Source organism: Glycine soja, chromosome 6 (genome assembly GCF_004193775.1).
Source record: "Glycine soja cultivar W05 chromosome 6, ASM419377v2, whole genome shotgun sequence".
NCBI classification, from domain to species: Eukaryota; Viridiplantae; Streptophyta; class Magnoliopsida; order Fabales; family Fabaceae; genus Glycine; species Glycine soja.
The window spans coordinates 8339705-8353675 of NC_041007.1; the positions used below are offsets into that span (position 1 = coordinate 8339705).

Below are 13971 nucleotides of genomic sequence, written 5' to 3' on the forward strand. Positions count from 1 at the left end.
ATGTTTGAAAGAATTTTTTTCAATTAACCATTGGATAAAGTGTTCTTTTACTTCCAATATTAGTATGAAATATTCATCAATTTTATCGATAACTAATTCTTATAAGAAAATTTGACTAGTTATTTTTAGTGAGATGTTCCCTCTTAATTAAAGTTTCATCAACAAAATTCAAACTTAAAATCTTTTTGGAGAAGATTGATTTTAATATCATTCAAATCAATAATTTATTGATAATCTTAAGATAGTGTGTGAAATCTAAAAAACAAACTAAGAAATTAATAATAATATTTGGTTGAGAGAGCGAGAAAACTGAAAAGATCACTTTTCAATGATAAAATATTCATATATTTTAATCTATAGTATAAAAGTACATAGTGTTATATTTTTTCAAAATATATTTTTATGGATAAAATGTTTTTGATTCTTATATTTTTGTTGAATTTTATTTTAGTTCTCAAAGTTTTACACCGTCCAATTTAATTCTTGAATTTTATAATAAAAAAGTGATTTTAAACCTTTAGGCATTCTCTCCAAATTTTACATGCTTTTTAACTTCAAGTTGTGAGAAAAAATTAACAATACGTTTCTTAAATAAAGAAGTTTGCCATTCTTTCTCTTTTTATATCTTTTTTTCTTTCTTCCACTTCATACATCCCCAAAGTAAGTGTGCATTTATCAGGGTTGATCACTTGATCATGAAGAAACGATTGTTGGTTTCGATCGACGTACCATATATAGCCATATGTTTAAGACTTTGAACAAGGGTCTTGGTTTTTAAAGGAGGTATATATATATATATATTCGAAGCATAGGTTTACATGATTATATCAAGTTTGAGGTTTGGATTTAAGTTAGTAAAATTTTAGGCCCAAGGAAAGAGTGGACAAGAAACCATGTGTAAAAAAAATATGAGTATATATATATATATATATATGCATGACATCATGTCCCACACTTTAGTGATAACCTAACTTGAAGCACACCCAACTAACAAAATTGAAGGACGATTCCTTAAAGAAGCCATAAGGTCAGTCTTCTACTAGGTTTTTATGACTCTTGATTTCCCTCCACCATCTACCTCTGTTATAATAATATATAAAATTGCCATTCATCTGTCACCATCATTACGATCTTTAGATAACAGGAAACATAATAATTATGGATGGTTTTGTACGAAGGAGTCCAAGCTGTATGTTCAATTAGAATAATATACCTTGAGTCTTTGGTAATTAATTAGCATCAATTTCATCTTATCTTTGCTTCCATTTATCTGCAATAAAGGCTTGCCAGCTGGTGAGCTTTCATCCTAATTAACTGAAGAACTCACTGGAAAGTCTGCATCAGGGTCTGGTAGTGACACCAGAAAAGCTTGCTCAGGATGGCAGCAAAATTTTAAAACTCCGTTGTGAAAATGGCACGTCATATTTGAAAAGCTTGCATTTCTGAATCACTTAGCTGGTAAGCATATAACTATCATAATTCTCCTCAAGCTAACTTCTTTATTCTAATACATTTGCTACTTAATTTGCTTAATCCATTACTGACTTCAATGGCGAAATTTTTAGAAGTGTCACACCCCTCCGTTGTTCAACCACAAAGCAGAAGAAGAGAGTATCAAAGAGAGTAAAAGCCACGTATTTAGATCCACCTCAGATCCAACGTAATATTAGAATTTGAATTAAATTTGTGAAGAAATATGCATTCACCATTAGTTTAGGCGAGCCAATATCGAAATGAAGTAGAATTATCAAACATAAATATTAAATCAGTTTGATAGCAGGATGGTGACCAACAAAAATATTGCTAGTTGCTAGTGGTCCTCCATGTTTTAATTCATACACCGTATCATATTAATCGATATTTCGAATTTTGTTTTTAAAAATATTGCTTAATTAGTTAATTATCAGTTTGGTAATGTTTTAGTTGTTTTCATTTCGATTGCGATATAGCAAAGAGATTCGGTAGAGATAGGTTTAATTTAATACGACAATAAGTGGATAAAAACAAAAATAGTTGTTAGTTTTCAACAATTCTCTGTATTGATTGGTCCTAAATAGAGGTTAGTATAGATAAATATATACATTAATTTACATCACTAGCACATTATTATTATAACGCACTAAGTAGACATCAATTAATTCAAAACAACAATGATTTAAATTAGATGAAATCCAAATTAAAAAGGGGCATTAAGAACTTATATGTCGGCAGGAGGATGAAGACGAGACAGACAAACAAAAATCTCGAATAGCCAAACTCACCAATCACAAAAAGACTGAGTTCAAAGCAAAGACCTGTTATGTTCACCGCACCAGTTTAAAAAGGAAAAGGATTAAAATAGTGAATAAACGCTAATCGTGGGGCTCGAACCCACGCCCACCACACTTATTTGGAAACAAAATAAAAAAAATATTTTTTTATACTGAAAAATATGTCTTTTCAAATGATTACCTTAAATTTAGTTTTAGTCAATTAAATATATTTTAATATAATATTAATCTAACATAATCTCATCCTATCAAGGAATGACATAATAGATAAAATATTATGTTATCAAACATAATCATTTATGCATATCCAAAATTTTCACGTCATTAACGTCTAATCACTCAATTTCCCCCCTCTCCTTCCTCGTCTCCCTCCTCTCCTCCCTCTTCTTCCTCATCTTTCCTTCTTTCACCACAAACCCAAACTACCCCCTTCTTCGGCCACCGCCTCTCCTCCATCCCACGCCATCAACTCCTTCTCCACCCGCCTCAGCCACGATAGCTTTACCAGCACGTGTTCATCAGGGATGGATCAAGCAGCATCGAGCTGGCACTAGCGCGTCGCGGCGGAGGACACACGCTTTCAAGTATAAACATATTTAAGAAAAGAAACACACCCACCTTAGGACTTGAACTCACAACCACAAGATTAAGAGCCTTACGCTCTACCAACTAAACTTGACGGATAAGTTAAAATTAATTAGAGGTTGAATTTATTCATCCACTATTTTGGCATGCATATCGGAAATTTAACATATTACATGCAAGCAAACTAAATTGATCTTTCTACCATGAAAGGACTAGTCAAAAATAATTTTTTCATCAGTAAAAGTGTTTTCTATATTTGAACTATGATACCAAACATTTAGTTTATTTTATAAACAACTTTTTTTCCTAAAAAAATAACTGAAATCTCAAAATTTTAGCTTTCTCATACATAATAAATTGTATAATTTTCAATTAATAGTAAAGAGTTTGTTATAGAATATATTCCTAGCCCCTCTTTTTATAAATCAAAATACATGATTTAAAGTGTAAAACTCTCACTCTTTTCACTATGTCAATTATATATATTTGTTCAAATGAAAAAGGCTTATTTATACGAAATGCTTTTAGTAAAGATGCACAAATTCTTTGTATTGCACCAAAGCAAGTTTTACAGCTTTTCAGGCATTCTAGTTACCTTTCTTTTACTTGATTTAAAATGCTTTAGTCTTCCTTTTAATCGTGTTCCTACATTTGATATATCATTTTTCAGTTTTAGCGAATTTATTTACCAAGTGCTAATAATGACACACTACTGCTTAACAGTCTAATTTGTTGTCTAAAATCCTATGGAGTTGAATTTGAAACTAATTTGCCACTTTTACTATGCATACTGATTGTTTGTTGAATCAGGGTGCCATTGATATCATTTCTCCATGAGAGGGGCTGGCGTCAAACATTTTCTGTGTGGGGTGGTTTTCCAGGTCCTGAGAAAGAGGTTAACCAAATGTCTCTCTTCCTAATAAAAATTCCCTCTTGATGAACCCACATTATATATTTTTTATGTAATTAATGGTTTCTCATTGACAAGTTCTGTTGTTTATCCTTTAGCTTATTTTTTCTTCATTAAGCTACTATCCAATTGGAATAATAGTCATTCTTAATTTAGAGTTTACTGGAGCATCATCAATTATATATAAGTACTTAAGTAGTAAATGCAAAGTTAAAACTTAATTATTTGCAAATAAAAGCTACATATCCTAATAATTGAAATAAGAACTTTAGCTTGTGAAACTCAGATAGTTTACTCGCCTCACTGAGGAAGCAAGAAGTATTGTCAGGAAGGACATTGAAGTTTCTTTGAAATACTAATGAATATGTCTTCTATTGTGTTATGTACTTTTATTAGAATTATCTTTAACAGTTAATCATGCCTTCTACTGAATTTGACTGCAGTTTGAATTGATGAAGGGTTTCTTAAAGCCAGTATTGGGTGGAAATATCATTGATGCTAGTTGTGCAAGTGGATTATTTTCAAGATTATTTGCAAAAAGTGGACTGTTTTCTTTTGTTGTTGCTCTAGACTACTCAGAAAATATGTTGCAGCAATGTTATGAATTCATTCAAAAGGAAGAGAACTTTCCAAAAGAGTACACAGTTTATATTTCTAAATTAAGTAGAACATTATTTATCTACTTTTGAATTCAAAGTTCTAATGGAACTATTTAAGCGATACTTTTATTCATATTACAATTACAACTATATTTAATTTTAATATTTCTGTTTTTAGGAACTTCATCTTGGTTAGAGCAGACATATCTAGGCTCCCCTTTGTTTCCAGTTCTGTTGATGCTGTACATGCAGGTGCAGCTCTCCACTGTTGGCCTTCACCAATAGCAGTGGCTTAGGGAAAAATGTTTGGATTTTGAAGAAAAATGTTTCATTTGTTGAAAAATCTGTGGCAGTGGCTTAGGGAAAAATGTTTGGATTTTGAAGAAAAATGTTTCATTTGTTGAAAAATCTGTGGCAGTGGCTTAGGGAAAATCGTTTAGCCATGGTTTTTGAGATGTTTACAATGTTTTTATATTAATCTGAAGTAGAAAATGCAATCCCTAAAGGTTTATGCAGTATTGTGTCAGCAACAACGAAGAGCATGTTTCATACTTCTAAAGATGCTAGCTGATTAAAAATAAGCTTCTTCTGCGAGGTGGATAAATTACTTCAGCTGATTTTTCACTTTGCAGTATGCATAGTTTTGCCAGATGGTCATGCCTTGCATCACTCTGCTCAGTCTGTAACTTCACTCTTTTTCTCCATAATTTGTATGATCTGTTTTAACAGGTTGCTGAAATAAGTCGTGTTTTACGACCTGGAGGTGTATTTGTCGTAACCACTTACATGCTCGATGGGCCTTTTTCTGTTATCCCATTTTTAAGTACACTACGGCAGGTATAAAATTTTGAATTATATTATTTATACATTTTCTATAACACTTCCTACAGTATTATTTTTATCTCTATCTCCATTACATCAAGTCATCAACCATTTTATTCCACACTTTTCTGTCTTCTCTTTGTTGTAAAACAAATTGTATAAATCTGTTGTATAATTTTGCTTTCTCTAAAAAAAAATTAGCTTGAAATTCTTGTACAAGTGTTGGCATGCTGTCTGAATTGATAAACTCAGTGAGTAACAAGACTTATTTTGTTCAGTTGTTTTTTGTTGCTTTTTTCTTAATTTGGATCTGTTTGGTTATCCATCTTAGGAAGTTAGCATTAATTTAGTTCCTCGATAATACGAAAAGAAATCAATTTAATCTCAGTATTTCGTTTGTGCATGGAAGAATGATTTTGATTTCAATTTCCTGGAAGCATGATTTTGATTTCAGTTTCCAAGACTGAGGGATTAAAGTATTCTCAACTCAATCTTCCTATAAGTTTTGAATAGTGGAATATTTGTTCGCGTGTTAGAATGCAAGGCAAGTGTCTGGGAGCTACATCTTTCTCTCTGAGCGTGAACTTGAAGATCACTGCAGGGCATGTGGGCTGGTTGGATTTAAATGCATTAGAAATGGGCTTTTTGAGATGATCTCTGCTACAAAGCCCAGTTAAGGTTTGAGTTTCCTGGTGCTTTCTATGCTGCCTTCTAAACACATTTTGCTGAAGCCTACATTTCTTTACATAATTTTTTTAATCGTTAGCAGATAAAAATGCTGCATGTTGATCTGTTTAAATTTGTAATTTGACTTGGTAATATAAAGTAGGCTTCATTTAGAGAAATGATATTTATACATAAATTTCTGCATTAGATTGCTCTCATATGGGGAGTTGGGAGGATGAACTCCACGAATGAAAAATGAGGAGTTATGACAGATGATGAAAAGGGTGTCCAAGTCATAATGATATATGTAAATATCCTTACCCTTTCTTCAACTTTTTTTTTTCTTAACTTCTTTTAGGATTTGATTCATATAACACAAAATCATTACAGTTCTGTCATTGGAGATCGTAGTAATAAGGATATTCTTTACCATCAATGTTTTAAACTTCAGATGATCTATACTTGATTAAATTGCATTTAAACAAGGGAAGTTTTCCCCTCAGTAAGCTAAACTCTAGGCCAAGAGAGACTCTTTTGCCATCCTGCCCGTGTGATTCATAGGTTGATGATTGACCATTATGGGTCATTCTTACAAACAAAATATCAAGAATATGTTCTCCTTAAACTTGTTATTCCTAATATCAAGTTAAGGATAACATGACACTGGTATGCTTCATAGTAATTTTTTATTATTTAATATCACTTTTAATTCATTAAATTTTATTTTTATTTTATTTTTAGTACATTAAATTTTAAACGTTTAATTTTGATTCTTTAAATTTTTTAAAGTTTTACTTTAATATTTTTTTTTATTTTCCGTCCAAAAATTTAACACTCTGTTAACTTTCAAATTTTGAAATAATTAAAGTAAAATAGTGGTTGTTTTTAGTAGTCACTATATTTGTTTTTAAAAAATAAAAGCTACATAAATCTTGATCTCCTCGTTCCTGAGTTTTCCAGATTTAAGTTTTGTTTTAATGGAGATCTTCATTTCCGCAAAACATGTTAACCCAACTCAACCCTGAACCCAACAACACAAACACCAACATCATTAATCCATCTTCTCTACAGAAACAAAATCATCAACAACACAAGCGGACTCAACCGCGTCGAGGATGGTGGTGCGAATCCGCGAGGACGGTGGTGCGACAGAGATGCAGCGACTCGCGTCCAAGCCCAGTCACCGCGCGTGCGCACCATCACCACCCAGATCCACCTCTTTGCGCGCGAGGCGTGCACCCACCGCCGCATCAGGAGCAGAGGAGAGGGTCGTAAGGGAGAGAAGAGGGACCTCACTGTTCAACGCCCGTCAGAGCCCTTCCACCAAGTCCATCCTCTCCAGTTCCCACTATTATTTTTAATTCTGAGAGGTGCTTTAGTTTTTGGTTCATGGACAAATTGGTTCTGTATTGGATTTTGGATTTTTAAGAATGACTAAAAATCATGACAACATTAAAATTAATTTTTCTTATAAATAGTATTACACTACTAAAATAAAATACTATAAAAACTTAATATAATAAAATAAAATGATTTTGAAATATAATAAACTAAAAGTGACATTTATTTTTTTTATCATAATACTCACTAAAATAATTAATTATGCACTTATTATTTTCTAGTTTGTTACCAAGTGTTTGTGAAAGATTAGTATTGAATAATTATAATTTTTCTATATTTTATAAAAAAAACAATAAAATAATTATAATTCAAACACATTTAATGTAGTATCTTATTTAACTTATTTTAAAGAAATAATTAGTTATTTCTATTGATTTTTTAAAATTTTATTTTAAATAATTAAGTTTTTTTCTTCTAAATTTAAACATGCATTTATACTGTTGTCATATATATATATATATATATAAAAGATTATTTTATCTAAATATTTTAGTAATACATTTACTACTTTGTGTGTGTATTTGTATAATAATAATAAAATAAAAAAACTTGAGAGCAATAATAACCTGGGGAGAAATAAGTGACACAATTCCCGAACTTGTTTTATTTGTTTTACTGACCAAAAAGGACAACATCAAGGTGGCAACCATGGAAGAGAATGGAAAATATAAAAGAAAAATGGATTTTGAAATTAATAGAATGAGTATCTTTGAAAACCAGAAGAATAGGACAAAAACAAAAGTGAAAGAGAACTGATGCCTACTTATACCCCGCAGCTCAACAAATAGCAGTTCAACAAATTTTAATGGCTGTGCCACTCTTACTCTAACATATATAACATGACACCGAAAACTGAGAAAACAGAGTAGCGCAGAGGAGAAATTGAACGATAAAGTTGGAGGGGGAGGGTGATCATCATTGCTAGAGAACAAATTCTTCTCTTTTTCACTGGCATGGGCCATAATGATTCCAAATGGGTGAGACTCACATGTCACCATGTCCTCTCACTGTGTGTCCTCTTCTTCTATTTTCGCCTGGCCTAATAATCAGTTTTTCTTGTTATCTTTGTCAATATTTTTCTTCTGCTAAAGTTGTGATTGATTTAGAAAATAAAAATACAGAAAATAGAAATAACGGATTTTTTTAAAATTAAAACAGAATATAGATTGTGTGAAACTACGATAAAACTCACAGTATCTTCTTAACTTGCTTGAATCATAATATATAGGTAAATACTCATTCTTTCTACTTCGGCTTGTTTTTAAGTATTTTTTATAATGTTATATTTATAATGATTAATAAAAAGAAAAATAAAGATTAAATTATATTTTAGATACATAATCATTTTAATTCTTAAATATGTAAAGCGTTAACAAATTCGTCCTTAAATGTGTTATGTATGTTCTTTCATTATCGATAATGGACCAAAGTTAATGAATAGATGAATTTGTCGTACTTTTTTCATTTTTGAAGATTAAAATTTGAATTTTTATATTTCAGGAACGAATTTATCATTCAAGAACAAAAAATGACTATTTATCCTAATATATAAACTACATTGCACATTTATCTTTGTCAATAAAAAAAATATAAACTATTATATCAAAAATTAAATGTAAGGGTTATTAATTCATAGCATTTTTTGGTAATAATTTATGTAAATAAGAATTTATTTTTATTAATTCATGCTAAATAAATAATTTAATTTAAAGAATTTTAACAGGACTTTGGAGGATTTCGCGATGGGAAAATGTCAACGTTAATTTGATATTCTTTTTAAAAAAATTTCACGAAAATCTTGTGCTATAATAATTAATTTGTGAATGAACGGTCCCCTCGCTAGTTTTGGGAAGGATTTGCGACGTTAAAGTTCCATTAGACAGATTAGTGACGGAATGGTTACCTCGCTAAAATTATGGATCACTTTAGCAAAAAAAATTACGAAGGGATCCCTCCTAAATTAGCAAAGGTTTGGAGAGGGAAGTTTGTTTTTGCTAATCCCTTGTTAATTGCAAGAGATTTGCATGGAAATCATTAACAGATATTATTAGTAACAGTATGTTCGAATTCTTCAAAAAAATGGTAATAGTGTTATAAAACGTGTTAGTTACATCTCCAAATACCAAAATCATTCTCTCATTCCCTCTCCTTTGGATGATTGATGCTCCACAGCTAATTAAGGGGTGATTCGGTTGAAGATAAGAAATTACTATTCAAATAAAAAATTTCGAAAAATAATATAAATCTCACATTTTTATCATATATATTATTATTTTCATTCAAATATTTATTTTTAATTCTTTATTATTTCACACAGCCGAACCACCCTAAAGAGTCATGTGGCAGAAGTGCAGAACTCATCCACTCAATCATTTCTTTGTTTACACACAAATAAGCTTCCTAAATCTTGATGTTTTCCCAAAGCAATCAGAAGAAAAGGGTTCTGCCGCTCATCAATGGTTTAAGATGTATAAATGATAAGATTTTATTTTAGAGAAAAATGGTGATTAGGAAGTAATAATATAAAATAATTTTACATACTTATCCAATTATAATTTATATCATTAATTTGTTGATTTTATAATAATTACTTTAGAATATATATAAATGATAATTTATAATTAATTAATATTATAAAATCATTTTATATCATCTGCCATTATAAAATCATTTTAAATTAAATATTTTCGATAACTATTCCTATTCTCGTACAATTTGTTTTATCTAAAATATTTAATTCTATTCTTTTCATTCATACTTATTTCTTTCTTTCAAATAATATTTTCTATTTTTATTTCATAAAAGGCTCAAATATTTTTTTTTGTACTTATAAAATTTGTACTTCTTCCTAAAAGATTTTTTTTATCTATTTTTCGTATCATAAAATTATAATGTATTATTTTTTAAATTAAAAATTAGTTCAGATATTAAAATATAAGTATATAATTTTTTTACATGTAAAACTCAACATAGTTCCATTTATCAACGCATGCCCACATCCTTTTCGGCTTTTTTAACATTTACAACCCCCTCCCTTTCTTTCTCTCACCGAGTCACGGTCCTTCTCACATTGACATCGAGTTTGACCTGTGACCAGCCACCGGCAACTCTTTTATATCAACTCCAATGGCGACCCCACCCCTACACTCTCATGAGGATCTTCTAAAGCCCTCTTTTTTTTCTGAGCACAAAGCTTAAATAACCTTTCCTCTCCATTCATCAGTTCCTTCTTTTCCTTCCCTCAAACCCTAATTCACGCAAAAAGCCAACGAGATCTACTCCTTAGTGAGTACCTCCTCGTAATTCACGCCCCACACTGCCCTCAATCCTTTCCCAATTATGCATCATAGTTAAGATCTACATGCATAGTTTCCTTTTTCCATTTTCCAGAAGACTGCTTTCACTATTGGATTTCGTGGAAACTTGATCACCAAACACGTAATTAGGTTCTCAATTCCACACTTTTTCTTACTACTTTCAAACCTCTTCTAGTATCCGTAGCACCTCGGCTTAATTAAATTCTCCTCTTTTTTTATTAAGCAATGGACTCTGGTAACAGTGGAAGCATCTCTTCTAGCGATGATGAATATGATTCATCCCACGCCGATCCATCGTTCCTCAATCATTTCGGTTCCATCTCTCACCCGCAACAACCATCTCTTGTTCCTTCTCATCCCTCAATGTTTGATCTTTCCTCAAGCTACTTCCACGCTGTCGTCTCACAATCCCACCAAAACCCACATAATCACTTGTTTAACTTAGACTGTCAAGACCAAAGATCTGAACCCAATCGCACCCTCCCAGAAAGCCTACCATCTTCGACATCAGCAACACCAACAACAACAAATCAATGCCTGTTGGGTCACGACAACATTAATGATAATTCAATACAACAACTCCCATCATCTCCACAAACCAACAACCTCGTACGCAACTCAAAGAAACGAAGCAGATCTTCAAGGCGTGCACCCACCACCGACACCAACAACTTCAGATCCATGGTTCAAGAGTTCACCGGAATCCCTGCACCTCCCTTTTCATCTTCCTTCTCTCGACGCATCCCTCTTTGCCCAAACCCTTTGCTTTCAACAACTTCATCGAGGACCAGCTTGTTACACAACAAAAACAATATCAATGTTTCTCCTAATAATAACTACCAACTACTTCCTGATCTATCTTTACCCTATCAACCCCCACCACAGAATCTCATACAAGATATTCACTCCATTCCCTTATTCCACCCTTCTCCTTCTCTTCACTCTCTTGTCCCTTCAGGGCTTGCTGCAAAGTCTTTATCCACCATGCCCACACTTGATGCGCATGATCTGCTGGGTGCTCATGAGCATGTTGTTTCTGAGGGCATGTTTCTGAGGAGTGACGGTGATGCAGGAGGGATAAGAGACCCGTTTTGGTGCTTAGATCATGGGAATAATAGTAATTATGGTGGCTGCAAGCTCAACATGTCGGTTTCTGCGTCGAGCAGCTTGAACCGTGAGAAGAACTTGGAGAATGTTGGTAATGCAAATGGAAATTCCCCTAGGGAAGGTACCGTGGAAGCGTGGATTTGATCTTCTGATCAATATGATCTCGCGTGGGGTGTGAGGTAAACAGTATACTAAACTTGTGAATCATAGCAGCGTGGAATTTCAGATGCTGCAATGAATTAAGAGCGTAATCATGATGATGCTGATCATAGTGGTCTAGCGTTGGTGGTTAGCATTTGCAGCTATCATTTCTTTTTTGTTTTAAATATTTTATACGAGTATTGTTCAGAATAGTAGATAGCTAGAGTGAGATTAATTTAATTATATAGTATATACTCCTTTTATTTGTAGTTGATGATCTTATTGTCTTTTTCTTTAGGATTAGGATCTAAAATGAATATTGTTACAGGAAATTTAATTAGTTTCGCCACATGATCGAATACGCATGATTAGATCTGATTATTTAATAATAATTTAATACTAAAAAAAATATTATTAGCCTCTATTAGATTTTTTGTCCAATTAAAATTCGTAAAATTTTATTTTGTTCCTGGAAAAAAATGTGTTTTTTTCATAATAAAATTTAATTATAGTGTGTTATTTGTTTCATCCATCCGGAGTAAGATTCAAATATCTAAACCTACATTTATAATTTTTTTATATCTATTATATATGCATAATTTATATAAAAAATTATTATTGTAAGTTCAAATAAAATCAAACTTTGATTAAGACAAAAAAAATGATATATTATAATTTTATTAGACGAAAAATGAACAAAAAATTTTGTAATTACAAAATTAGAACTTTATCATTTTTGTAAGATTGAAAAACATATTTTTAACGTTTTATAAATCTTAATACATTGTATTAAATTAAAAATGCATTTCATAAATAAACTAAAATTCAAGAATATTATAATCATTGTTAATCCTAATTTTAATTTAATTTTTAAATTTTGAATTTTGTTAAACAATATTTATAAAAATGACGTGTCTCGACTTTGATAATAATATTTTTATTATTCCTTTCTAAAATTTTGAACAATTTATTACTTTAATTATTTCTATTTAAGTTAATAGAATAGTTATTCTCAATGATAAAAAAATCCTACCAAAATAATATATATATTATTCTCTTTCTATTTATAATTTTTCAAAATTTAAAAATATTCATGTAATGTACAGTACCTTAACGTGTTTTCTCACATGAAATTAAACTATTGATAGAATAATGTCAAAATGCACAACTATAAACATATATCTAAACTAATCATTATAAATATCCTTTTCTTTAAATTAGCTAGCGTTTTGAAGTTAATTTAAATGTAATCCATTTTTAATCTGATATCAGAAATAAATACTTTTGATGTTGAGTTGAGTACAAGTATTGTAAGGATTACTTGTTTTGTATAACTATTTATATATATAAATCACACTTTAAATACTTGTTTAAGTTTCATACTTTTTTAGCCAATGTGGTTCGCATTTAAATTGTACTTTTGGAGTAATTTTGATGTTGGGTTTTATATATATATATATATGAGACACTAAGTGGTTTAGAGATGCGTAAAATATATATTCCTAAAGGATAAGTGTATTTTATGCACTATTGAAAATTCAAAAGTCTAAATATCATATTCTACAAAAATTGTGTTTCTAAATAATTTAAATCACATAAACTAAATAATTTTGAGTTTTTATCTTTGAGTTTGGAGATTGTTTATGTTTGTGTTTAAGAAAATAAAACTAAGAACAAACAAGCAACAGTTTCAAGGAAGAGATATGTATGGAAAAAAATGATTCAGATTATGATTTCGTATGTATCATTTTTTTCTAACCCTATTTTAAATAAGAACTCAATTACTAATTAATCGCCTACTAATTTAAGGGTAGGGATTATTTTTAATTATTAGTCTATGGTCAAGGCTTGAGAATAGTCTTCCCTTTAAATCATTATTACATTGGTCATTTGGGATTTGATTTAGGGATAAGGATGAATTACAAAGAGGTTTGTAAAAAAAGAATTTATGTCACTAGTTTGGTCATACAAGCTTTATTAGTCCTATCATACTACATGTAAGTTAGTGAAAATGATCACTAACACACAATTAACTAATAATTAGAGTGATTAATTCCAATCAATTGAATAACATAAAAAAACTTTATTAAAAAGAGAAATTAAAATACGTGAATACAACTAAGTTCTAAGGAATTTAATCAACCATGATTAAA

At 30.7% G+C, this 13971-nt stretch overlaps 2 protein-coding genes across 2 annotated transcripts; both read left to right on the top strand.

Annotated features, from left to right (window-relative positions):
• Positions 1-2201: 2201 nt before the first annotated feature.
• On the top strand, positions 2202-7314 carry LOC114414288 (uncharacterized methyltransferase At1g78140, chloroplastic-like). Its single transcript, XM_028378578.1, has 9 exons — positions 2202-2207; positions 2538-2854; positions 3666-3750; positions 4209-4402; positions 4543-4654; positions 5094-5201; positions 5723-5864; positions 6061-6159; positions 6924-7314. The coding sequence occupies exons 1-7, from the start codon at positions 2202-2204 to the stop codon at positions 5861-5863; spliced, it is 963 nt and encodes a 320-aa protein (XP_028234379.1). The 3' UTR covers position 5864; positions 6061-6159; positions 6924-7314.
• A 2976-nt stretch (positions 7315-10290) lies between these two features.
• On the top strand, positions 10291-12167 carry LOC114415328. The gene is made up of 2 exons (XM_028379959.1): positions 10291-10699; positions 10794-12167. Exon 2 carries the CDS (start codon positions 10796-10798, stop codon positions 11819-11821), a length of 1026 nt encoding a protein of 341 aa, XP_028235760.1. The 5' UTR covers positions 10291-10699; positions 10794-10795; the 3' UTR covers positions 11822-12167.
• The last annotated feature ends 1804 nt before the right edge of the window (positions 12168-13971 follow it).

What these genes read in the sequence shown, in the direction of transcription:
- LOC114415328 (XM_028379959.1), top strand. Translation starts at nt 10,796, where the DNA reads ATGGACTCTGGTAACAGTGGAAGCATCTCTTCTAGCGATGATGAATAT.
- LOC114414288 (XM_028378578.1), top strand. An exon ending in CGGAGGACACACGCTTTCAA is followed by an intron (nt 2,855 to 3,665) that starts GTATAAACATAT and finishes TTGTTGAATCAG; the next exon opens with GGTGCCATTGATATCATTTC. An exon ending in GGCCTTCACCAATAGCAGTG is followed by an intron (nt 4,655 to 5,093) that starts GCTTAGGGAAAA and finishes CTGTTTTAACAG; the next exon opens with GTTGCTGAAATAAGTCGTGT.